Here is a 19,467-nt window from a genome sequence, read left to right as displayed (position 1 = left end):
AGCAGGATAACGCGCCATGTCATAAAGCTCGAATCATCTCAGACTGGTTTCTTGAACATGACAATGAGTTCACTGTACTCAAATGGCCTCCACAGTCACCAGATCTCAATCCAATAGAGCACCTTTGGGATGTGGTGGACCGGGAGATTCGCATCACGGATGTGCAGCCGACAAATCTGCAGTAACTGCGTGATGCTATCATGTCAATATGGACCAAACTCTCTGAGGAATGTTTCCAGTACCTTGTTGAATCTATGCCACGAAGGATTAAGGCAGTTCTGAAGGCAAAAGGGGGTCCAACCCGGTACTAGCAAGGTGTACCTAATAAAGTGGCCAGTGAGTGTATATACTGAACAAAAATATAAACGCAACACTTTTGTTTTTGCTCCAATTTTTCATGAGCTGAAATCAAAGATCTAAGACTTTTTCTACGTATACAAAAGGCCTATTTCTCTCAAATTTTGTTCACAAATTTGTTTAAATCTGTTAGTGAGCACTTCTTCCTTTGCCAAGATAATCCGTCAACCTTACATGTGGGGCATATCAAGATGCTGGTTAGACAGCAGGATTATTGCACAGGTGTGCCTTAGGCTGGTCACAATAAAAGGCCACTCTAAAATGTGCAGTTTTATCTTGAAAAGAGACATTTATTAGGCACTGAACTCTGGATTTCACAGATATGCGGGGGGGGGGGTCAGAAAACCAGTAAGTATCTGGTGTGACCACCATTTGCCTCACGCAGTGCAACACATCTCCTTCGCATAGAGTTGATCAGGTTGTTGATTGTGGCCTGTGAAATGTTGGTCCACTCCTCTTCAATGGCTGTGCGAAGTTGCTGGATATTGGCAGGAACTAGAACACACTGTCATATATGCTGATCCAGAGCATCCCAAACATGCTCAATGGGTGATATGCCTGGCGAGTATGCAGGCCATGCAAGAACTGGGATGTTTTCAGCTTCCCGGAATTGTGTACAGATCCTTCCAACTTGGGGCCGTGCATTATCATACTGCAACATGAGGTGAGGGTGGTGGATGAATGGCACAACAATGAGCCTCAGGATCTCGTCACGGTATCTCTGTGCATTCAAAATGCAATCAATAAAATGCATCTGTGTTCGTTGTCCGTAGCATATGCCTGCCCATACCATAACCCCACCGCCACCATGGGCGACTCTATTCATAACGTTGACATCAGCAAACCGCTCACCCACATGACGCCATACATGCTGTCTGCTATCTGTCCGGTACACTGAAAACCGGGATTCATCCGTGAATAGAACACTTCTCCAGAGTGCCAAACGCCATTGAAGGTGAGCATTTGCCCACTCAAGTCGGTTACGACGGCGAACTGCAGTCAGGTCAAGACCCCAGTGAGGATGACGAGCATGCAGATGAGCTTCCCTGAGACAGTTTCTGACATTTTGTGCAGAAATTCTTCAGTTATGCAAACCAATTGTTACATCAGCTGTCCGGGTGGCTGGTCTCAGATAATCTTGCAGGTGAAGATGTCGGATCTGGAGGTCCTGGGCTGCCGTGGTTACACCTAGTCAGTGGTTGTGAGGCCGGTTGGATCTACTGCCAAATTCTCGGGAACAACTTTGGAGACGGTTTATGGTAGAGAAATGAACATTCAATTCACAGGCAACAGCTCTAGTGGACATTTCTGCAGTCAGCATGCCAACTGCACACTCCCTCAAAACTTGCGATATCTGTGGCATTATGCTGTGTGATAAAACTGCACATTTTAGAGTGGCCTTTTATTGTGACCAGCCTAAGGCACACCTGTGCCATAATCATGCTGTCTAATCAGCATCTTGATATGCCACACCTGTCAGGTGGATGGATTATCTCAGCAAAGGAGAAGTGCTCACTAACACAGATTTAAACAAATTTGTGGGAAAAATTTGAAAGAAATACATATTTTCTGTACATATAAAACATCTTAGAATTTTGATTTCAACTCATGAAAAATTAGAGCAAAAACAAAAGTGTTGCATTTATATTTTTGTTCAGTGTATAACCCCTTCACTACAATAGCTGTATGGCGCTAACTTTGGACCCCTGTTAAAATGTATACATGAAGACCTGGAGAGATTGTCTTTCTTACCGCTTTCGATTTTGGAATGGATATCATTACTTAAAATGAGCATTCTTCCGAGGTTTGTCTACTTCTTTCAGATGATCCCAATTCTATTTAAAACTAAAGCGATTAAAGAGATAAATCGGCAATTTAGCACCTTTATTCGGAACAAGAAGAGGCCTCGTATAAGGATAGCTAGACTGATGAGGCCACAGGAGAAGGGGGGTTTGTCTGTCCCAAACATCAGGCTTTACCAACTGGCCTCGCAGTTACATTATATTGCTGAATGGGTAAATAATGATTCAGAATCTATACGGCTAGATCTAGAATTATCACAGATCAATACGTCATTGGTTGGTGTTCTGCTCGCTCTTGAATGGAAAAAAATTAAAAGTGTTACTGGGAACAATATCATTACAAACTCAACATTACAAGCTTGGGTAGCAATTAGAAAATTAGAATGACAAGAAAGAATGCTATCCTCCCTCTCTCCAGTATGGGTAATATTGACTTTTCCCCTGGGCTTACAGATACTGGACTTGAGCTATGGCAACATAAAGGGATCATCACTATAGGTCATTCATATGAGAAAGACATAATGTTTTTATTTGCACAAGTATGCCAGAAATATAACTTGCCCCAAAGTGATTTTTTTTTTAAGATAGCTAAAGATACGCAGTTTCTTGCACAGCAAAAGGGACACTGGCTTTAATTGCCAGCCCTCCCAAATGGAAGATATTTTTGGACCACAACAGTGTAATACAGCAGTGAGGAGTTATATCCACTGTGTCTGGGCATGTATTGATGAATATTTCAAAGATGTTGTGGATAAACTTAAGTTAAGTTGAAGATGCTAAGCTTTTCATTGGGTGTAATGAAGAAAGACAGGATTAGGAATGATTATATTAGAGGGACAGCTCAAGTTGGGCGGTTTGGAGACAAATCAGGAGAGGCAAGGTTGAGATGGCTTGGACATGTGTGGAGGAGAGATTCTGGGTGTATTGGGAGAAGGATGCTGAATATGGAGCTGCCAGGGAAGAAGAAAAGAGGAAGGCCAAAGAGGAGGTTTATGGATGTGGTGAGAGAGGACGTGCAGGTGGCTGGTGTGACAGGAACATGCAGAGGACAGGAAGAGATGGAAACGGATGATCCGCTTTGGTGACCCCTTATGGGAGCAGCCAAAGTAGTAGTAGTAGTAGTAGTAGTAGTAGCTTGTGGAAAAACTTAACATAATCTTTGGTGTTCAACTTGGAAAAGATCCTGTGTCTACTTTTTGGTCTGCCTAGCAAACTGGTTAAAAGCTCCTACTCCAAAAGGCTTTTATGTGTTCTTTCTTTTTGTGCAAGAAAGAATATCTTGTTGAAATGGATCGATCGCAAGCCTTCTACAATAGCAGGTTGGCACAATGTTATATTTGAGCTTATACCTATGGAACACTTGACATGCAGGGCTAAATGTAAGGTAAATTTATTTTATAAGATATGGTCCTCTTTTCTAAACTACATAGGTCCAACGTTGCCAGCGAAAGGGTTTAACAGACTGCAGGAAAGACATTTAATACCATGGGTTGATGTGTATATGAATTTTTCGCTTTGGATTTTGTACTTTGATGCACAAGATTTCCTCTTCTTTTTTCCCTTCTTTTATTGTTGCTGTTGCTCTTAAATTCGGTGGTCATGTCCAACCCCCCCTCTTTTTTTTTGTTTGCTTTCCTTTACCTTAGATTAAGTGGCCTTCTCTTCTCTTTTGTTGTTTGTTGGTGTGTGTTTTTTACATGTATGTTCTAAAAGAAAAAGTAAATGAAGATACTGTTTAAAAAAAGTGCTTTTGAGTGGCTGTTGCAGCTAGTAAAGCGCTATATAAATGCAATACATCCATCCATGCAAATCCTCTCTTGATACCCAGCAAACCCAAAACAGATGAATTTATGTAGAGTATACCGTTGGATATTTTACAGTTGTGTAGAAACATTTAGTTGCACTGAAATGATTACAGCAGGGTAGCTAAGACAGGTCCTCGCCTATAAGACCATAAATTACAAGTATACAATCTCTTCGTGGAAATTGCCTGTGCAGTTTTTATGGCGGTATCTAAAAATGTGCTTACCACAAGGAACACACTGTTCCAATATTTTACTGATTCTAGATATTGTGTTGTATGGTATATATTCGATTATAATATATGGTATAAATTGGAGTATATATTATTATATCCAATTTTATTTAACCTCTATCATATCAGATCTTATTGGTGCTAATAAAAACCCAGCCACTGGTGATGCACAAGTCAGTGCATCTTAGTGTTGGTCCCAAGCCTAAATCAAATATGAGGATCATAAATCAGATTTCCATAGTGGACTGGTCGAGGCTCAGGTTACCAATGACCACCATCGGTACTGTTGGCCGGCAGGGTGTCAGTGGAAACTATGCTACTGTTGGTCGAAGACGAGGGGGAAGGCATGTCCAGAGGTAGGGGGGGAGGAGGAAGGGTAGGAGTGTGGAGGGGAGAGTCAAACTTTGAATGCTGGCACTATGACTGGTAAAGAGAACGAGCTGGCTGATATGATGGAGAGAAGGAAGGTAGATATGCTGTGGGTGCAAGAGACCAGGTGGAAGGGAAGGAGGCCAGGAGCATTAGAGGTGGATTCAATCTCTTCTACCATGATGGGGATGGGGGTAGGGGTAATTCTGAAGGAAGAGTATGTCAAGAGTGTGTTGGAGGTGAAGAGAGTGTCAGACAGAGTGATGAGTATGAAGCTGTAAATTGAAAGTGTATTGATGAATGTTATCAGCGCATATGCCCCGCAAGTTGGGTGTGAGATGGAAGAGAAAGAAGAATTCTGGAGTGAGTTGGATGAAGTGGTGGAGACTGCACCTAAGGAGGAGAGAGTGGTGACTGGAGCAGACTTCAGCGGGCATGTTGGTGATGGGAACAGAGATGATGAGGAGGTGTTGGGTAGGTATGGTGTCAAGAAAAGAAATGTGCAAGGACGGATGGTGGTGGATTTTGTCAAAAGGATGGAAATTGCTGTGGTGAATACATGTTTCAAGAAGAGGGAGGAGCACGGGGTGATGTATAAGAGTGGAGGAAGGTGCACACAGCTGGACTATAGGTTATGCATATGTTATGCAGGAGGTGCAATCTGAAAGAGATTGGAGATTGCAAGGTGGTGACAGGGGAGAACATAGCTAGTTAGCATTGGTTGGTGGTCTGTAGGATGACTTTGGAGATCGAGAAGAGGAAGAGAGTGAAGGCAGAGGCAAGGATCAAATGATGGAAGTTGAAGAAGTAAGACTGTTGTGTGGAGTTCAGGCAGGAGTTAAGACAGGCACTGGGTGGTAGAGAAGAGTTGCCGGATGGCTGGGCAACTACTGCAGAAATAGTGAGGGAGACAGCTAGGATGGTACTTGGTGTGCCATCTGGACAGAGGAAGGAAGACAAGGAGACTTGGTGGTGGAATTAGGGAGTACAGCAAAGTATACAGAGGAAAAGGTTGGCGAAGAAGAAGTGGGATAGTCAGAGAGATGAAGAAAGTAGACAGGAGTACAAGGTGATGCAGTGTAAGGTGACGAGAGAGGTGGCAAAGGCAAAGGAAAAGGCGTATGGTGAGTTGTATGAGAAGTTGGACACTAAGGAAGGAGAAAAGGACTTGTACCGATTGGCTAGACAGAGGGAGCAAGCTGGGAAGGATGTGCAGCAGGTTAGGCTGATGAAGGATAAAGATGGAAATGTGCTGACAGGCGAGAAGAGTGTGTTGAGAAGGTGGAAGGAGTAATTTGAGGGGATGATGAATGAAGAAAATCAGAGAAGAGAAAGTTGGATGATGTGGGGATAACGAATCAGGATGGGCAGTAGATTAGCAAGGATGAATTGAGGGGAGCTATGAAGAAAATGAAGAGTTGAAAGGCAGTTGGTCTTGATGACAAACCTGTGGAGGCATGGAGATGTTTAGGAGAGATGGCAGTGGAGTATATAAGTAGATTGTTTAACACAATCTTGGAAAGTAATAGGATGCCCAAGTAGTGGAGAAGAAGTGTACTGGTAACGATTTTGAAGAATAAGGGTGATGTGCAAAGCTGTATTAAATACAGAGGTATAAAATTGATCAGCTACAATATGAAGATATGGGAAAGAGTAATAGAAGCTAGGTTAAGAGGAGAGGTGATGATTAGCGAGCAGCAGTATGGTTTCATGCCACGAAAGAGCACCACAGATGTGATGTTTGCTTTGACAATGTTGGTGGAGAAGTACAGAGAAAGTCAGAAATGTGTCCTTTTAGATTTAGAGAAAGCATATGACACGGTGCTGAGAGAGGAGGTGTGGTATTGTATGATGAAGTCGGCAGAGAAGAAGAGTGGTGCAGGATATGTATGAGGGCAGTGCGACAGTGGTAAGGTGTGCGGCAGGAATGACAGATGGGTTCAGGATGGAGGTGGGATTACATCAAGGATCGGTTCTGAGCCCTTTCTTGTTTGCAATGGTGATGGATAGGTTGACGGATGAGATCAGGCAGGAGTCTCCATGGACGATGATGTTTACGGATGACATTGTGATCTGTAGTGAGAGTAGTGAGCAGGTGGAGGAGAGCCTGGAGAGGTGGCGGTATGCACTGGAGAGAAGAGGAATGAAAGTCAGCAGGAGCAAGTAGGAATACATATGCACGGATGAGAGGGAGGACAGCAGAATGGTGAGGATGTAAGGAGTAGAGGTGCCGAAGGGAGATGAATTTAAATACTTGAGGTCAACTAGTCAAAGTAACGGGGAGTGCGGAAGAGAGGTGAAGAAGAGAGTGCAGGCAGGGTGGAGTGGGTGGAGACGAGTGTCAGGAGTGATTTCCGACAGAAGGGTACCAGCAAGAGTAAAGGGGAAGGTTTACAAGATGGTAGTGAGACCAGTTATGTTGTATGGTTTGGAGACTGGCACTGACGAAAAGACAGGAGGAGGAGCTGGAGGTTGCAGAGATGAAGATGGTAAGATTTTAGTTGGGAGTGATGAAGAAGGACAGGATTAGGAACGAGTATATTAGAGGAACAAATCAGGTTGGACGGTTTGGAGACAAAGCAAGAGAGGTGAGATTGAGGTGGTTTGGACATGTGTGGAGGAGAGATGCTGGGTATACTGGGAGAAGGATGCTGAATATGGAGCTGCCAGGGAAGAGGAGAAGAGGAAGGCCAAAGAGGAGGTTTATGGCTATTTTGAGAGAGGACATGCAGGTGGCTGGTGTGACAGATGAAGATGTAGAGGACAGGAAGAGATGGAAATGACTGATCCACTGTGGCGCCCCTTAACGGGAGCAGCTGAAAGAAGATTGGTGCTAATTAAACCTCCCACGGCATAAGTGTCTCCCCGCCTGCCGCCCAATGACTGCTGGGATAGGCTCCGGCTTCCCTATCCCTTTCCCTATCGGGATAGGCGGCTTGGCTAATGAATGAATGAATGTTCATAAACATTGTGCTGTTGAGTGTGTGTCTGTTACCAATAATTAGGCCAATCTCGCAGCTCTGGCACCGATACCCATAGCTCATCATCGTCCCCACTGTGTCGTTCACCACGGCCACCGGGCCAATGTCATAGCCCTGGGAAGGAGGGAGGAAAACAGAGAGCAAAAGAGAAAGAATTTTACAGACATACGTGTCGTCTTCACTAATTATGTTCAGGACAAACAAATGAGCGACACACTACTGGAGCACTCCTGTATTTTCATCCGAGACATTAAAGAGTTGATACATTTTCTCTGTGATATTTGTCCAGACCACTGGATTTTCGACACCCGCAGACACGGCCAATTGTGTCTGCAGGGACGCCCGACCAGGCCAGAGGTAACACGGGGATTCGAACCGGCGACATACGTGTTAGTAGGCAATGGAATAGACCGCCACGCTACCTGGATGCCCACTTTTATTTACCTTGTTAGCTCATTCCCATCCTATTATGCACCTATTCAACAATTTACTCTAAAGTCAAATCACAAAAATTCAGTTTTTACATCAAAATCCAACCAGCTTAACATCCCCTTTATCAAAATGTTTGCAGTGTCCAGTCAAATCACAACCCCGCTATGTTTTGTCCCACTCCAATATTCTGTTTCACTTGGAAATATGACACATTGCAGAAGTGAGATACACTCTGGATGATTTTTCTCATTGTCTTTAAATCTTCCAAACTGAAGTGAGTGTTGTATGGAGCTGTGGGGACGCACCCCTCTCCTGCGAATGGCGTCTCGGAGTAACTGGACCACATCCTTCCCTTCCACCCCAGAGCAGCTGAAGCTTTTGGTCCAGTTGATCAGGATAGCCTGTAGATGTAAAGAGACGGAGGAATATTTTTAGGAAAATTTCAGCAATTTCACAACTGTCTTTTCTTGTTGTGTTCTGTTTCCCCTGGTTTATTCAATTCAATTCAAAACTTCATTGCAGACTCAGGGTCCATAACAGACAAAGACAAATAGGTAAAAGACAACCCCCAGACAATACACAGAGGAAACACAAGAACATAACATAAATGGAACAAGTCAGTATGTTAAACGAAGGCAGCTATACCTGTGGTCCCACTGCCAGTATCAGTAGCGTGTGGCACTGAATCTTATATTAATTAGTTAAACTCTTGACGATTACATTATCAGAGTCACTGAGCCGGCAAATAAATGTATACATGAGATTTCTTAGAAGAGCCTGAAAGGTACTGACTCCTGCAGCCACAAACATTTCACTTGCACTACACCATCTAGGTGCTTTTAGTAGTATTCTCATAGCATCATTATAAGCTACCCGAAGCCTCTGTAAGCTTTATTTTTTGTAGTTTGACCACAGGTGTGCAGTAAAAAGTGGTGTACAGTATGTAGTTTGACCACAGGGGGCAGTTATAGAGTGTTGTACAATATGCTCTGAACAGACATCTTCACACTAACTGAACACATACCAAACTAACTTGCGTGACAGGGTGTTTGCTTGTGCATACATCATGCGGCATTGCCTATAAACATCATCATCGTCTGTCATTTGTTCAGTAATATAGTGCCCAAGATATTTCACCTTATTACACACCCCAAGATTATTATCAGACAATTTAAAATCAGGACATGTTAGATGATTGACCTCTTTGGTTCTGCAGATCATGACAACACTCTCACTAGCATTGTATTTGATATCGTGCTGCACACCGTACACAGAACATACATCAAGGAGCTGCTGGAGACCAGCGCTACAGGGACTAAGGATGACAAGGTCATCTGCATACATAATATGGTTCACCAAGGTATTACCCATCATGCAGCCGGTGTTACAGGCTTTCAGCTGCCTGGACAAATCATCAGTATATAAATTGTAGAGAACTGGAGACAGAATTCCCCTGTGTCTGACACCATTGCTAACCTCAAATGGGGCTGAAACACTATTACCCCATTTCACTTGCATAGTCTGGTGGGCATACCAATAAGCCAGAATTCTCACAATGTATTTTGGCACCCCTCTTTGACTCGATTTAACGAACAACTTTCAATGATTAACATGATCAAAGGCTTTAGAAGCATCAATAAAACGCATAAGAACCGATGAGTTTTGGCCTCGGTAGTTGTTAATTGCCTTTAAGGCATATATACATAGGTCAGTGCCATGTCTAGCTTTAAAACCAAACTGGCTATCTGTGGAGTTGACAAATTCATGCACCCTATCCAGCAATATTATTTTACTTAATTTTATTTTTGTTTATTTTGTTTGCAGTGCACGGCGTCAAGTGTCTGCCGACATCAGGTACTTGAGGCTCCAATCTGTGATTAATTTGATCATATCAAATGGAGATATATTTACATACATAATGGAAGAGTTTGCGTTATAGATGTAAAATAAGCATTTTGTGTCTTTCTCAACATTGAAAATATGGGTCTGATTTACTCCAATCTTTTTTTGGATTTTTTTCCCCCTTCTTCTCCCCAATTGTACTTGGCCAATTACCCTACTCTTCCGAGCTGTCCCGGTCGCTGCTCCACCCCCTCTGCCCATCCGAGGAGGGCTGCAGACTACCACATGCCTCCTCCAATACATGCGGAGTCGCCAGCCGCTTCTTTTCACCTGACAGTGAGGAGTTTCACCAGGGGGACGTAGCACGTGGGAGGATCACACTATTCCCCCCAGTTCCCCCTCCCCCCCGAACAGGTACCCCGACCGACTCATTGTTCATACTAGACATTCATTACATTTTCTTTTGTTTTTTTTTTCTTCTTAAGAACTCTGTACACTCTTTGTACCCAGTCTTTGTAAACTGTCACCGGGGTCAGAGGTTTCCAGCACATGACCCTCCGTAGGAGCATAATTTTTACTGTTAGCCCATTTGAAAATCACTGGATTTGGTAGGCTGCTTTACCAGCCTGCCACTTCTGGTGTGTTGGACCTGTGTGTCTGAACAGTTGACTGGTTGTTCCACATTTCTTGTCGCGTCATGTACATGTGGTTCTGCAGGCTCGCTTGGAGGTGGCTGCTGTGACACTGACATTACCGTCCTCTATTTCAGTATGTATGTCATTTCGAATTGTTCTCAAGTGCCTCCTATTCCTCCTGTACCTTTGTCCTGCAGCCGTCACAACATTATATGACCTCAGCTCCTGTCTCTTCTGTTCTACCAGGGCAGGTTTCCAGCCTTGTGGAGTCTCTATACTGACAGCCATTCCTGGTTCGAGCACAGAGAGAGGTCTTGCATGTTGGTTGCAGTACTCTCCTTGACTTTGTTGCAGTTTAAGTAGCCTCTGCTTGACTCTTGTCGGATGCCTCGGTTTGAGCACAGCACTGGCTACTGGCAATGTGCTTCTTAGGACCCGACCCATCAGCATTTCTGCAGAGAGAGACCAAGTCCAGTCACAGGAGTGTTCTTTAAAGTCAACAGAGCCAGGTGGGGGTCTGTCTGAGTCTGCTCCGCCTTCTTCAGCATGAGTTAAATGGTCTTTATTGTGCGTTCTGCCATACCATTAGACTGTGGATAGCCTGGGCTTGAGAATGTCCATGTTATGCCCCAGTCACTTGCAAACTGACTCATCTCAGCACTAGCGAATAGCATGTGGTCACTCACCACTTCCTTCGGAACACCATGTCTGGAAAACACAGCCTTCAACTTTGCTATTACTGTGCTTGCTGTTTGTCACGCATTTGTTGGACCTCGGGATAGTTTGAGAAATAATCTACTGTGAGGAGGAAAGATTTGCCTTGTCGCTCAAAAATGTCCACACCTACGTTGTACCATGGTAGCTCTGGCAGCTCATGGCATTTTAGTGGCTCCTTCTGATTTTCGGTAGGTGTTGTTGACAGGTGGGGCAGCCCCCAACCATTTGCTCTATATCAGCCGATATGCCTGGCCAGTATAGATATACTTGCGTGCCTGTTCTTTGGTCAGTTGTACTCCTTGGTGGGCTATGTGCAGTCTCTGTAGCATGTCTGATCTCAACTTTTTAGGGACAATGAATCTGTCTCCTGTCATCAGGACCCCCCCCCCCCATTTACTGTGATTGTGTCTCTGATTGACCAATAGACTTTAAGCTCAGCATCTGTCTGTTTTTTGTGCTTTGGCCACCCTCTCTAGTGAATGTCTAGTAGCTTTTGAGAGGTCCGGTCCTCCTCACTTGCCATCTTAAGCCTCTCATGCATCTTTCTTCCCAGAGCCTCAGTTGTTTCCATGGCATAGACCACCTTTTCATCTGTAGTCATGGACTCCTCTTGTGTTTCCACAGCACCAAACGCTCTGGATAAAGTGTCTGCTATTAGCATTTCCTTTCCAGGTGTGTACTTGATGTGGAGATCATAACGCTGAAGCTGTAGCAGCATTCGTTGTAGTCTGGCAGGTGCCTGTCCTAATGGCTTTGTGAATATAGCCTCCAGAGGGTTGTGGTCTGACTGCACCACCACATGTGCACCAAACACGTATTGGTGGAATTTTCGTGTCGCAAACACGACCGCAAGCAATTATTTTTCAATCTGCACATAGTTGTGCTCAGCCTGTGTTAGGGCTCTGGATGCATATGCCACTGGCTGTCCTCGCTGCAGCAGGCACGCACCTAGCCCATCTTTCAATGCATCCGCTTGGACGACTATCTGCTGTTTTGGGTCGAATAATTTCAGCACTGGAGCCTCAGTTAGTGCTGTCTTGCGTTTGGTCAGGGAAGCATGTGACCACAGCCACTGTATAGCTTTCCTCAGTAGCTGCCGTAAAGGTGCTGTCACTGCTGCTTCATTAGGTATGTATTGGGACAGGTACTTAGTCATACCTAGTAGCCTTTGTAGACCCTCTCTATCTTCTGGTGCTGGCATGTGTACAATAGCATTCACTTTGTCACTGTCTGGCCGTACTCCCTCAGGGTTTATCACGTGTCCCATGTACTTCACCTCCGTCACTTTTTACTGCACTTTGTCTGCATTGAACGTAATATTCATCTCTTTGGCTCTCTGTATTACCTTGTGCAGTATCTCAGCATGTTCCTTCTCATCAGCTGCAGCGATGATCATATCATCAGCTATCACCTGTACGCCATCAATGTCACCAAATGTTTCACTGTTCTTCTGTTGGAAGACTTCGCTGGCTGATTTTATACCGAATGGGAGACGCTTGAACCTGTAACGCCCCCATGGCGTGTTGAAGGTGCATGTTACGGCCCTCGGTCTGGAGAGGGTGCAACTATTAGTGTACTGAGTAACAGTGAGGTGAGGGTGCAACACAGTGAGACAAACGTATAGATATAATAAATATATTTATTAACAATGACAGGACAAGGGAACCGAACGGTTGCCAAAACAATAAACTACCAACAAAAGTAACCCACCCTTGACAGTGCTGAAAAGCACCAAACCTAAAGACAAAAAGGTGGCAACCGCTGCTAACCTAGTGTGTCTAACAGAGGTAAGCTACGTGATGGGGTGTTTGCCCATGGGCATCTTACCTTGATCCCCTCGCCCAAAAGAGCTAAACAACTAAACATAACTCAAAATAGTCACAATGCAAACTAAACCAAAAACGGGCCAGACGTTACAAACACAAAGTAACTACATCACACAAACTAAACTAGCTGGCCGGTGAACTGAAGACATGTGGGGGTTTAAATGGGAGACTGCACAGCTGATGAAAATTGGATGATTCGTTGACCGGTTGATTAGGTGATGAGGAGCACCTGGCGGATACCTGAATGTAGAGTCAGAGTGATACAGGAGGCAACACAAAACTATACGGACACACCCGTGGCCGTAACAGTGCATAACAGTGACGATGCACCTTTTTCATCGAGTATTGTAAATATTCTCTTGCCAGACAGTCTGCTTTGGACATCTGTAGGTGTCGGTATGGAGTAGTGCTGTCGTCTGATGGCTTTGTTCAGCTCTCGAGGATCAAGGCAAAGTCTGAGTGAGCCATTTTTCTTTTCAGTTATTACCAAGCTGTTCACCCACTGTGTCGGTTCTGTTACTGGAGTGATGACACCAGCTTTTTCCAGCTGGCTCAGTGTCTTTTTCAGTTTGTCCATGATGGCAAACGGGATTTTTCTGCAGCCATGGATCACGGGGGTCACTTCTGGGTCAATGTGAATATGATGCTCACCAGGGAACTCCACAAGCCCCTGGAATACCTCTGGATACTGCCTCACCAGCTCTTCTTTGGTTGCAGGTGAGCTCTCCTTGATTTCATCAACACATCTGACCAAGTTCAACTCCTCACATGCTGCTCTTCCAAGAATTGGAGATGCTGACTGCTTAATGACATAGAACTGGAGCTTGGACTCTGCTCGCTCAGTACTGCATTGCAGGTAGGTGCTACCGGCTGGCTTTATCTGGTTACCTCCATAAGCTCTTAATACTGTGTTTGTGGGACTAAGGTGTACTTTGCCTGGGAGTTTTCTGACCTGCTCTAGAGGGAGAACACTAGCGTCAGCACCCGTGTCTAGTTTAAAGATGATGGGCACCCCTCCAATTGACAAAGTAGCTCGCCACGTCATATCAGTAGCTTTACTCAGTGCATTTGCCTGGGTGCACTCCAGACTGTCCACCAATAGTGAATCCACTGTCTGCACTCCTTTCATTCTGCACATCTTGGCAAAGTGATCGCCCTTCCCACAAGCTCTGCACTTCATTCCATATGCTGGACATGCTTTTGGGCCATGTGTCTGTCCGCATCCGTTGCATACTTTTGTTTGGTTGACATATTTCTCCTTTTTATGATGAGCACTGAACGCCGTTTTGTTGACATTAGCCTTATTTTGTCTTATTGGTCTTGTTGCCTCTGTTATTGCATGCACGTAATTTTCCTTCTTTGCGCACACCATTATGCTGATTTGCTCCTTGGCTATCTCTGATGCCCTGCAAATATCAATGGCTTTTGTTAAAGTCAGGTTAGGTTCTCTCAGCAGCTTCTCTTTCAGATCCTTAGCTGTAACACTGTATCCGTGACAAATTTGTCAATGTGCATCGGTTCTTGCATTGCATACGTCCAAAATTGGTGCCTCTCAAATAGCACGTTTTTCTTTGGCGTACTGCAATATGTGGTCCACCTGCATATCTTCAGGCTCGGCCCTGGCTATATCAAGTGTGTTGTACACCTCGAGCGCTTCTTCGTCTAGCGTGTGCAGTAATATTGCCACTTGCACCTTGACACCTGACATTTCAGCTGCCGTCATGTACAACCTATATCTTTGCTCCCATCTGCACCAGTTTTCACATATGCTGCCTATTAATACTAGAAGGTTACTTAAATTGTTCCATTTTGTTTTCTCTTCTGTGTTAGCATAACCCCAAACACTATTGACTTTAGCGCCGTCGGACCTAACACGTTTACGTTTAGTCAGTGGGACTTTGCAACAAGCTCACCATTCTCTTCTCTCGGTCTCTCATCTTCTTCGGCAATTAAACATCAAACGCCGCCACTTCTGACACCATGTTGTGGTTTATACTGATGAGGAGACTGGCGGGTAGTCCTTTTTATGAACTTTATTCAGGGACAAAGAACAACAACCATGCATGCGTATCCTAACCGACTTCAGTTCTACTTACGTACATCCGCCTGAGAGCACGTCTACTGGCCTCTTGTCGTACTACCTATAGTATAGGCTCACCACCATATTACTCCGTGTATATGTTCAAACCCATATACTACAGGCTATCTGGTTTCACTACCCGAGTCAAAGAGGTTGCTACTGAATGCCAGTCTACTCACTGTGTGATACACAGAGAAATGCTGGCAAGCCAAAAAATGTCACCTGATCTGAACAGCGTATTGAGTGACGTTATCAGAATTATCAATCACATCAAAGCACATGTCCTTAACTCACGTCTGTCTGAGCAGCTTTGCGAGGAAACAGATGCAGAGCACAGACACCTTCTCTTACCCACTGAAGTCAGGTGGTTATCAAGGGGGACAGCCCTGGCCAGGGTTTTTGAGTTGAGAGAGCCGCCACTGAGATTTCTTTCCGAAAAAAAGTCACCACTGGCAGCACACTTAAGTGACGAGGAGTGGATAACAAAACTTGCTTATCTGTGTGACATCTTCAACCTCCTCAGTGAACTCAATTTGTTACTTCAGGGGAGAATGACAACTGTCTTCAAGTTGGCAGATAAAGTGTCTGCATTCAACGCCAAACCGCAACTGTGGGGATGGCGAGTGGACAAGGACATATCTGACATGTTCCTAGCTGGGATTTTGGGAGAGACTGAGGCTGCACCGACAGAATATGAGCGTTATTTCCCAACTGCAGATGACCCAAGAGATGTAAAGGAATGGATCCATGACCGATTTGTGAATGCCCCCGGAGAATTGTCCATGTCACTGCGGGAAGGAGATCAACTCCTCAAGCTTGCAAATGACGGTGAGCTGAGAAGTATGTTTGGCGTAACGTCTCTGCCAACATTCTGGATCAAAGTCAAGGCTGAATATCCTGAGATAGCCACGAAAGCACTGAACATTTTGCTTCCATTTCCAAAATCATTTCCCTGTGAAGCAGGGTTTTCTACAATGAATGCAATGAAAACAAAATCGCAGAATAGACTGGACATAAGAAACACCCTTTGGGTGTCGCTGTCTCCCATCACTCCTCAATTGGACCGTCTTACTGGGAAACAAGCCCTGGGCTTCCACTTATTCAACGATATTGGTGAGTTGCAATGTTGTTATATGAATGTTATGTTAATGCGAGGAAAATATGCGCTGTGTGTTTAATATCCAAACGTGACATTAAAGGTTTTGATACTATTGACTCATAAGCCTAACCTATATTCCGGTCGTTATTAACCCACCCCCACCCCTCCCCCGGTCTGTCAGAATATTGTTAATGTTAAACCCGTCCGTGGTACAAAAAGGGTTGGGGACCTATGGTCTATTATACCAAGACTGCAGAAATGTCATTTTGTCCAATAAGGAGTAACTGAGAATCCACAACAAAGAACCTTTGGTTTTGATTTTGTGCGGCACGGTGGCCCAGTGGTTAGCACTGTTGCCTCAAAGGAAGAAGTTCCTTGGTTCGAACCCCAGGCCACCACAGGTCCATTCTGTGTGGCGTTTGCATGTTCTTCCCGTGTCTGCAGTGGGTTTCCTCCTGGTGCTCTGCTTTCCTCCCACCATCAAAAAGACATGCATGTTATACAATAGGATGGGTTAAAGGCAGAGAACACATTCATTGTAGCGGCATGGTGGCGCAGTGGCTAGTGCAGTGGCCTCACAGCAATAAGGTCCTGGGTTCGAGCCCTGGGGTAGTCAAACCTTTGGGGTCATTCTGGGTGGTCCTCTGTGTGGAGTTTGCATGTTCTCCCCGTGTCTGCGTGGGTTTCCTCTGGGGGCTCCGGTTTGCTCCCACAGACCAAAGACATGTAGGTCCGGTGAATCGGGCCATACTAAAAAAAAGAAGAATTGTCCCTACGTATGAATGTGTGTGTGTGTGTGTGTGTGTGTGTGTTGGCCCTGTGATGGCTGGCAGCCTGTCCAGGGTGTTTCCCCAACTGCCGCCCAATGACTGCTGGAATAGGCTCCAGCATCCCCGCGACCCTGACAGCAGGATAAGCGGTTCAGATAATGGATAGATGGACATTCATTGTAACCTGTACAATGACAAAATAAAGTGGCTTTCTCTTCTTTAGTTTTTCTAGAGTCCCGGTTTTGGTGGACTTAAATGGGGAAACAATTATAGTTTTCAACATTATCGCTCTCTCTCTTATTATGCATACATACATACATATACATGCATGCAGTTGTGCTTCAAAGTTTGTGAACCCTTTATAATTTTCAATATTTCTGCATAAATATGACCTAAAACATCATCAGAATTTCATACAAGTCCTAAAAGTAGATAAATAGAACCCAATTCAACAAATGAGACAAAAACATTATACTTGGTCATTTATTCATTGAGGAAAATGATCCAATATTACATATCTGTGAGTGGCAAGAGTATGTGAATCTTTACTTTCAGTATCTGGTGTGACACCCCCCCCCCCCAGCAATAACTGCAACTAAACGTTTCTGATAACTGTTGATCAGTCCTGCACATTGGCTTGGAGGAATTTTAGCCCATTCCTCCATACAGAACAGTTTCAACTCTGTCACGCCCGGTCTGGATAGTTAAATTGTCTTTTGTTTCTCCCAGTGTTCTTTGTCTTGTACTTCCTGTTTTATTTTGTTACTCACCTCTTGTCTCATTTCAGGTCCTTTACTTCCTGCACTCACGTGTCTCCCTCCTGTATGATTACCTGCCCTGCCCTAATGTGTTGCACCTGTGTCTCATTGTCTCCCCTCTTCCAGAGTATATAGTCTTAGTGTTCTCTTCCTTCTGTGCCAGTTCGTCTTGTTCCTTGTGACAGCGCTCCAGCATTTTTTCCCTAGTGTAAGTTTCTTGAGCCCTATAGTTCCCTGACCTGTTTTTTGCCTTTTCGACCTCGCCTTTCGCGTGGCGATTTGGACACTGTTGACTTGTTATCTGACCACGTGTGTACGACCTCTTTACGATTAAAAGGACTGATTTTTGTGAACTGAGACTGAGTCTGCATTTTGAGTCCACGCCTGTGGTTCACTACTGACAGTACGAACTGGCCATAACATGGACTCAGTGGACTCGGATACAGTATGCTCTGTGCTCCGGGCACAGGTTCACAGAGTCCAGATGAACAGATCAGTCTTCTTCGCCATTGAAGGAGCTGACAGACCGTCAGGAGTCCGTCTTGGCAGCTTTCGGAACCCAGCTCAACCATCTCTTTGACCAAATGCGGAAGATGCAGAACCTGCCGGGCTCTGGCTTATCGACACCGGTGGCACCTCCGGATTCTGGGTCCGATGCTGCTTCTCCTGCGCCCGCCACTCCATCCCTGCCTCTCCACCTTTCCAGACAAGAGCGTTTCTCCAGAGACACAGGTGACTGCAGAGCTTTTCTAACCCAGTGTGATTTGCATTTTGAGCTTCAGGCTGCTGCCTTCCCCTCTGACCGCTCAAAGATTGCATACGTTATTGCTCACCTGACTGGGAGAGCGGAGGCCTGGGCGATGGCAGAGTGGAGTCGGAAATCACCTGTCTGTATTTCACTGCCGCTGTTCTCCAAGACCTTCACAAACATTTTCCAGCAGACAGCCCCTGGACGGGAGGAGCCCGAGCCCTGGTGAGACTGCGAAAGGGTAAGAAGAGGGTCTCTGATTAAGCCATAGAGTTCCGCACTCTAGCAGCAGAGAGTGATTGGAACCAGCCAGCCTTGTTTGGTGCTTTTCTTGATAGACTTTCTGACACTCTCAAAGACCAATTAGCCCCCCTGGACCTACCTGCAGAGCTGGATTCCCGTATAGCCCTGGATATAAAGATTGACAAGCGTCTGTATGTGAGAGAGAGAGGCAGAACCAGACCCTGCAGCTCCCCGCTGCTCCAGCGGAGGCGACAGGTCAGCAGCTCTTCTTCTTCTTCTTCTTCCTGGCGACGCACTCCTCCTGCTGACTCTATCACAGCGCCTCCCCCAGACACGGAGGAACCTATGCAGCTTGGACGAACCCACCTGACCCCAGAGGAACGCCAGCGATGAATTTCAGAGGGTCGCTGCATCTACTGGGGCCAACTGGGTCACTTCATCGCCTTCTGCCCGTTAAAAGACCGGGCTCGCCAGTGAAGGTGAGGGCACTGGTGAGCCATACTTCGACTGTTTCTAATCCCTCTCGTTTTCAACCTCTACTGTCTCTCATCTTCCCTGCGTTTTCTCTTAAGCATCCAGTCCTAGTTGATTCCGGCTCAGATGCTAACCTAATGGACTCTGATCTAGCCAGGAAGCTGGGCCTCAAAACCTTCCGCCTCAACCAGCCCCTGGATGCCAACGCCTGGACGGCAGGCTATTATGTAAGGTCACCCATCGCACTCAGTCACTGCACCTGTCTTTTCCCGACTCTCACACCAAAAGAATCAGCTTTC

General features: G+C 45.3%; 1 protein-coding gene across 1 annotated transcript in view; it reads right to left on the bottom strand.

Moving 5' to 3' along the window:
• The window catches only part of LOC130116809 (hexokinase-2-like), a 107,711-nt gene that overhangs the window by 25,691 nt on the left and 62,553 nt on the right, over window positions 1-19,467 (bottom strand). The window contains exons 6-7 of the mRNA XM_056284869.1: window positions 8,282-8,377; window positions 7,559-7,658 (exon numbers count right to left, since the gene is read on the bottom strand). Of these exons, the coding sequence (XP_056140844.1) occupies window positions 7,559-7,658; window positions 8,282-8,377 (196 nt within the window). The remainder of the gene's footprint in view (window positions 1-7,558; window positions 7,659-8,281; window positions 8,378-19,467) is intronic.

Source organism: Lampris incognitus, chromosome 8 (genome assembly GCF_029633865.1).
Source record: "Lampris incognitus isolate fLamInc1 chromosome 8, fLamInc1.hap2, whole genome shotgun sequence".
NCBI lineage: Eukaryota > Metazoa > Chordata > Actinopteri > Lampriformes > Lampridae > Lampris > Lampris incognitus.
Note: the sequence above shows the minus strand (reverse complement) of the source record. Positions and strands in the feature narration are given on the sequence as shown.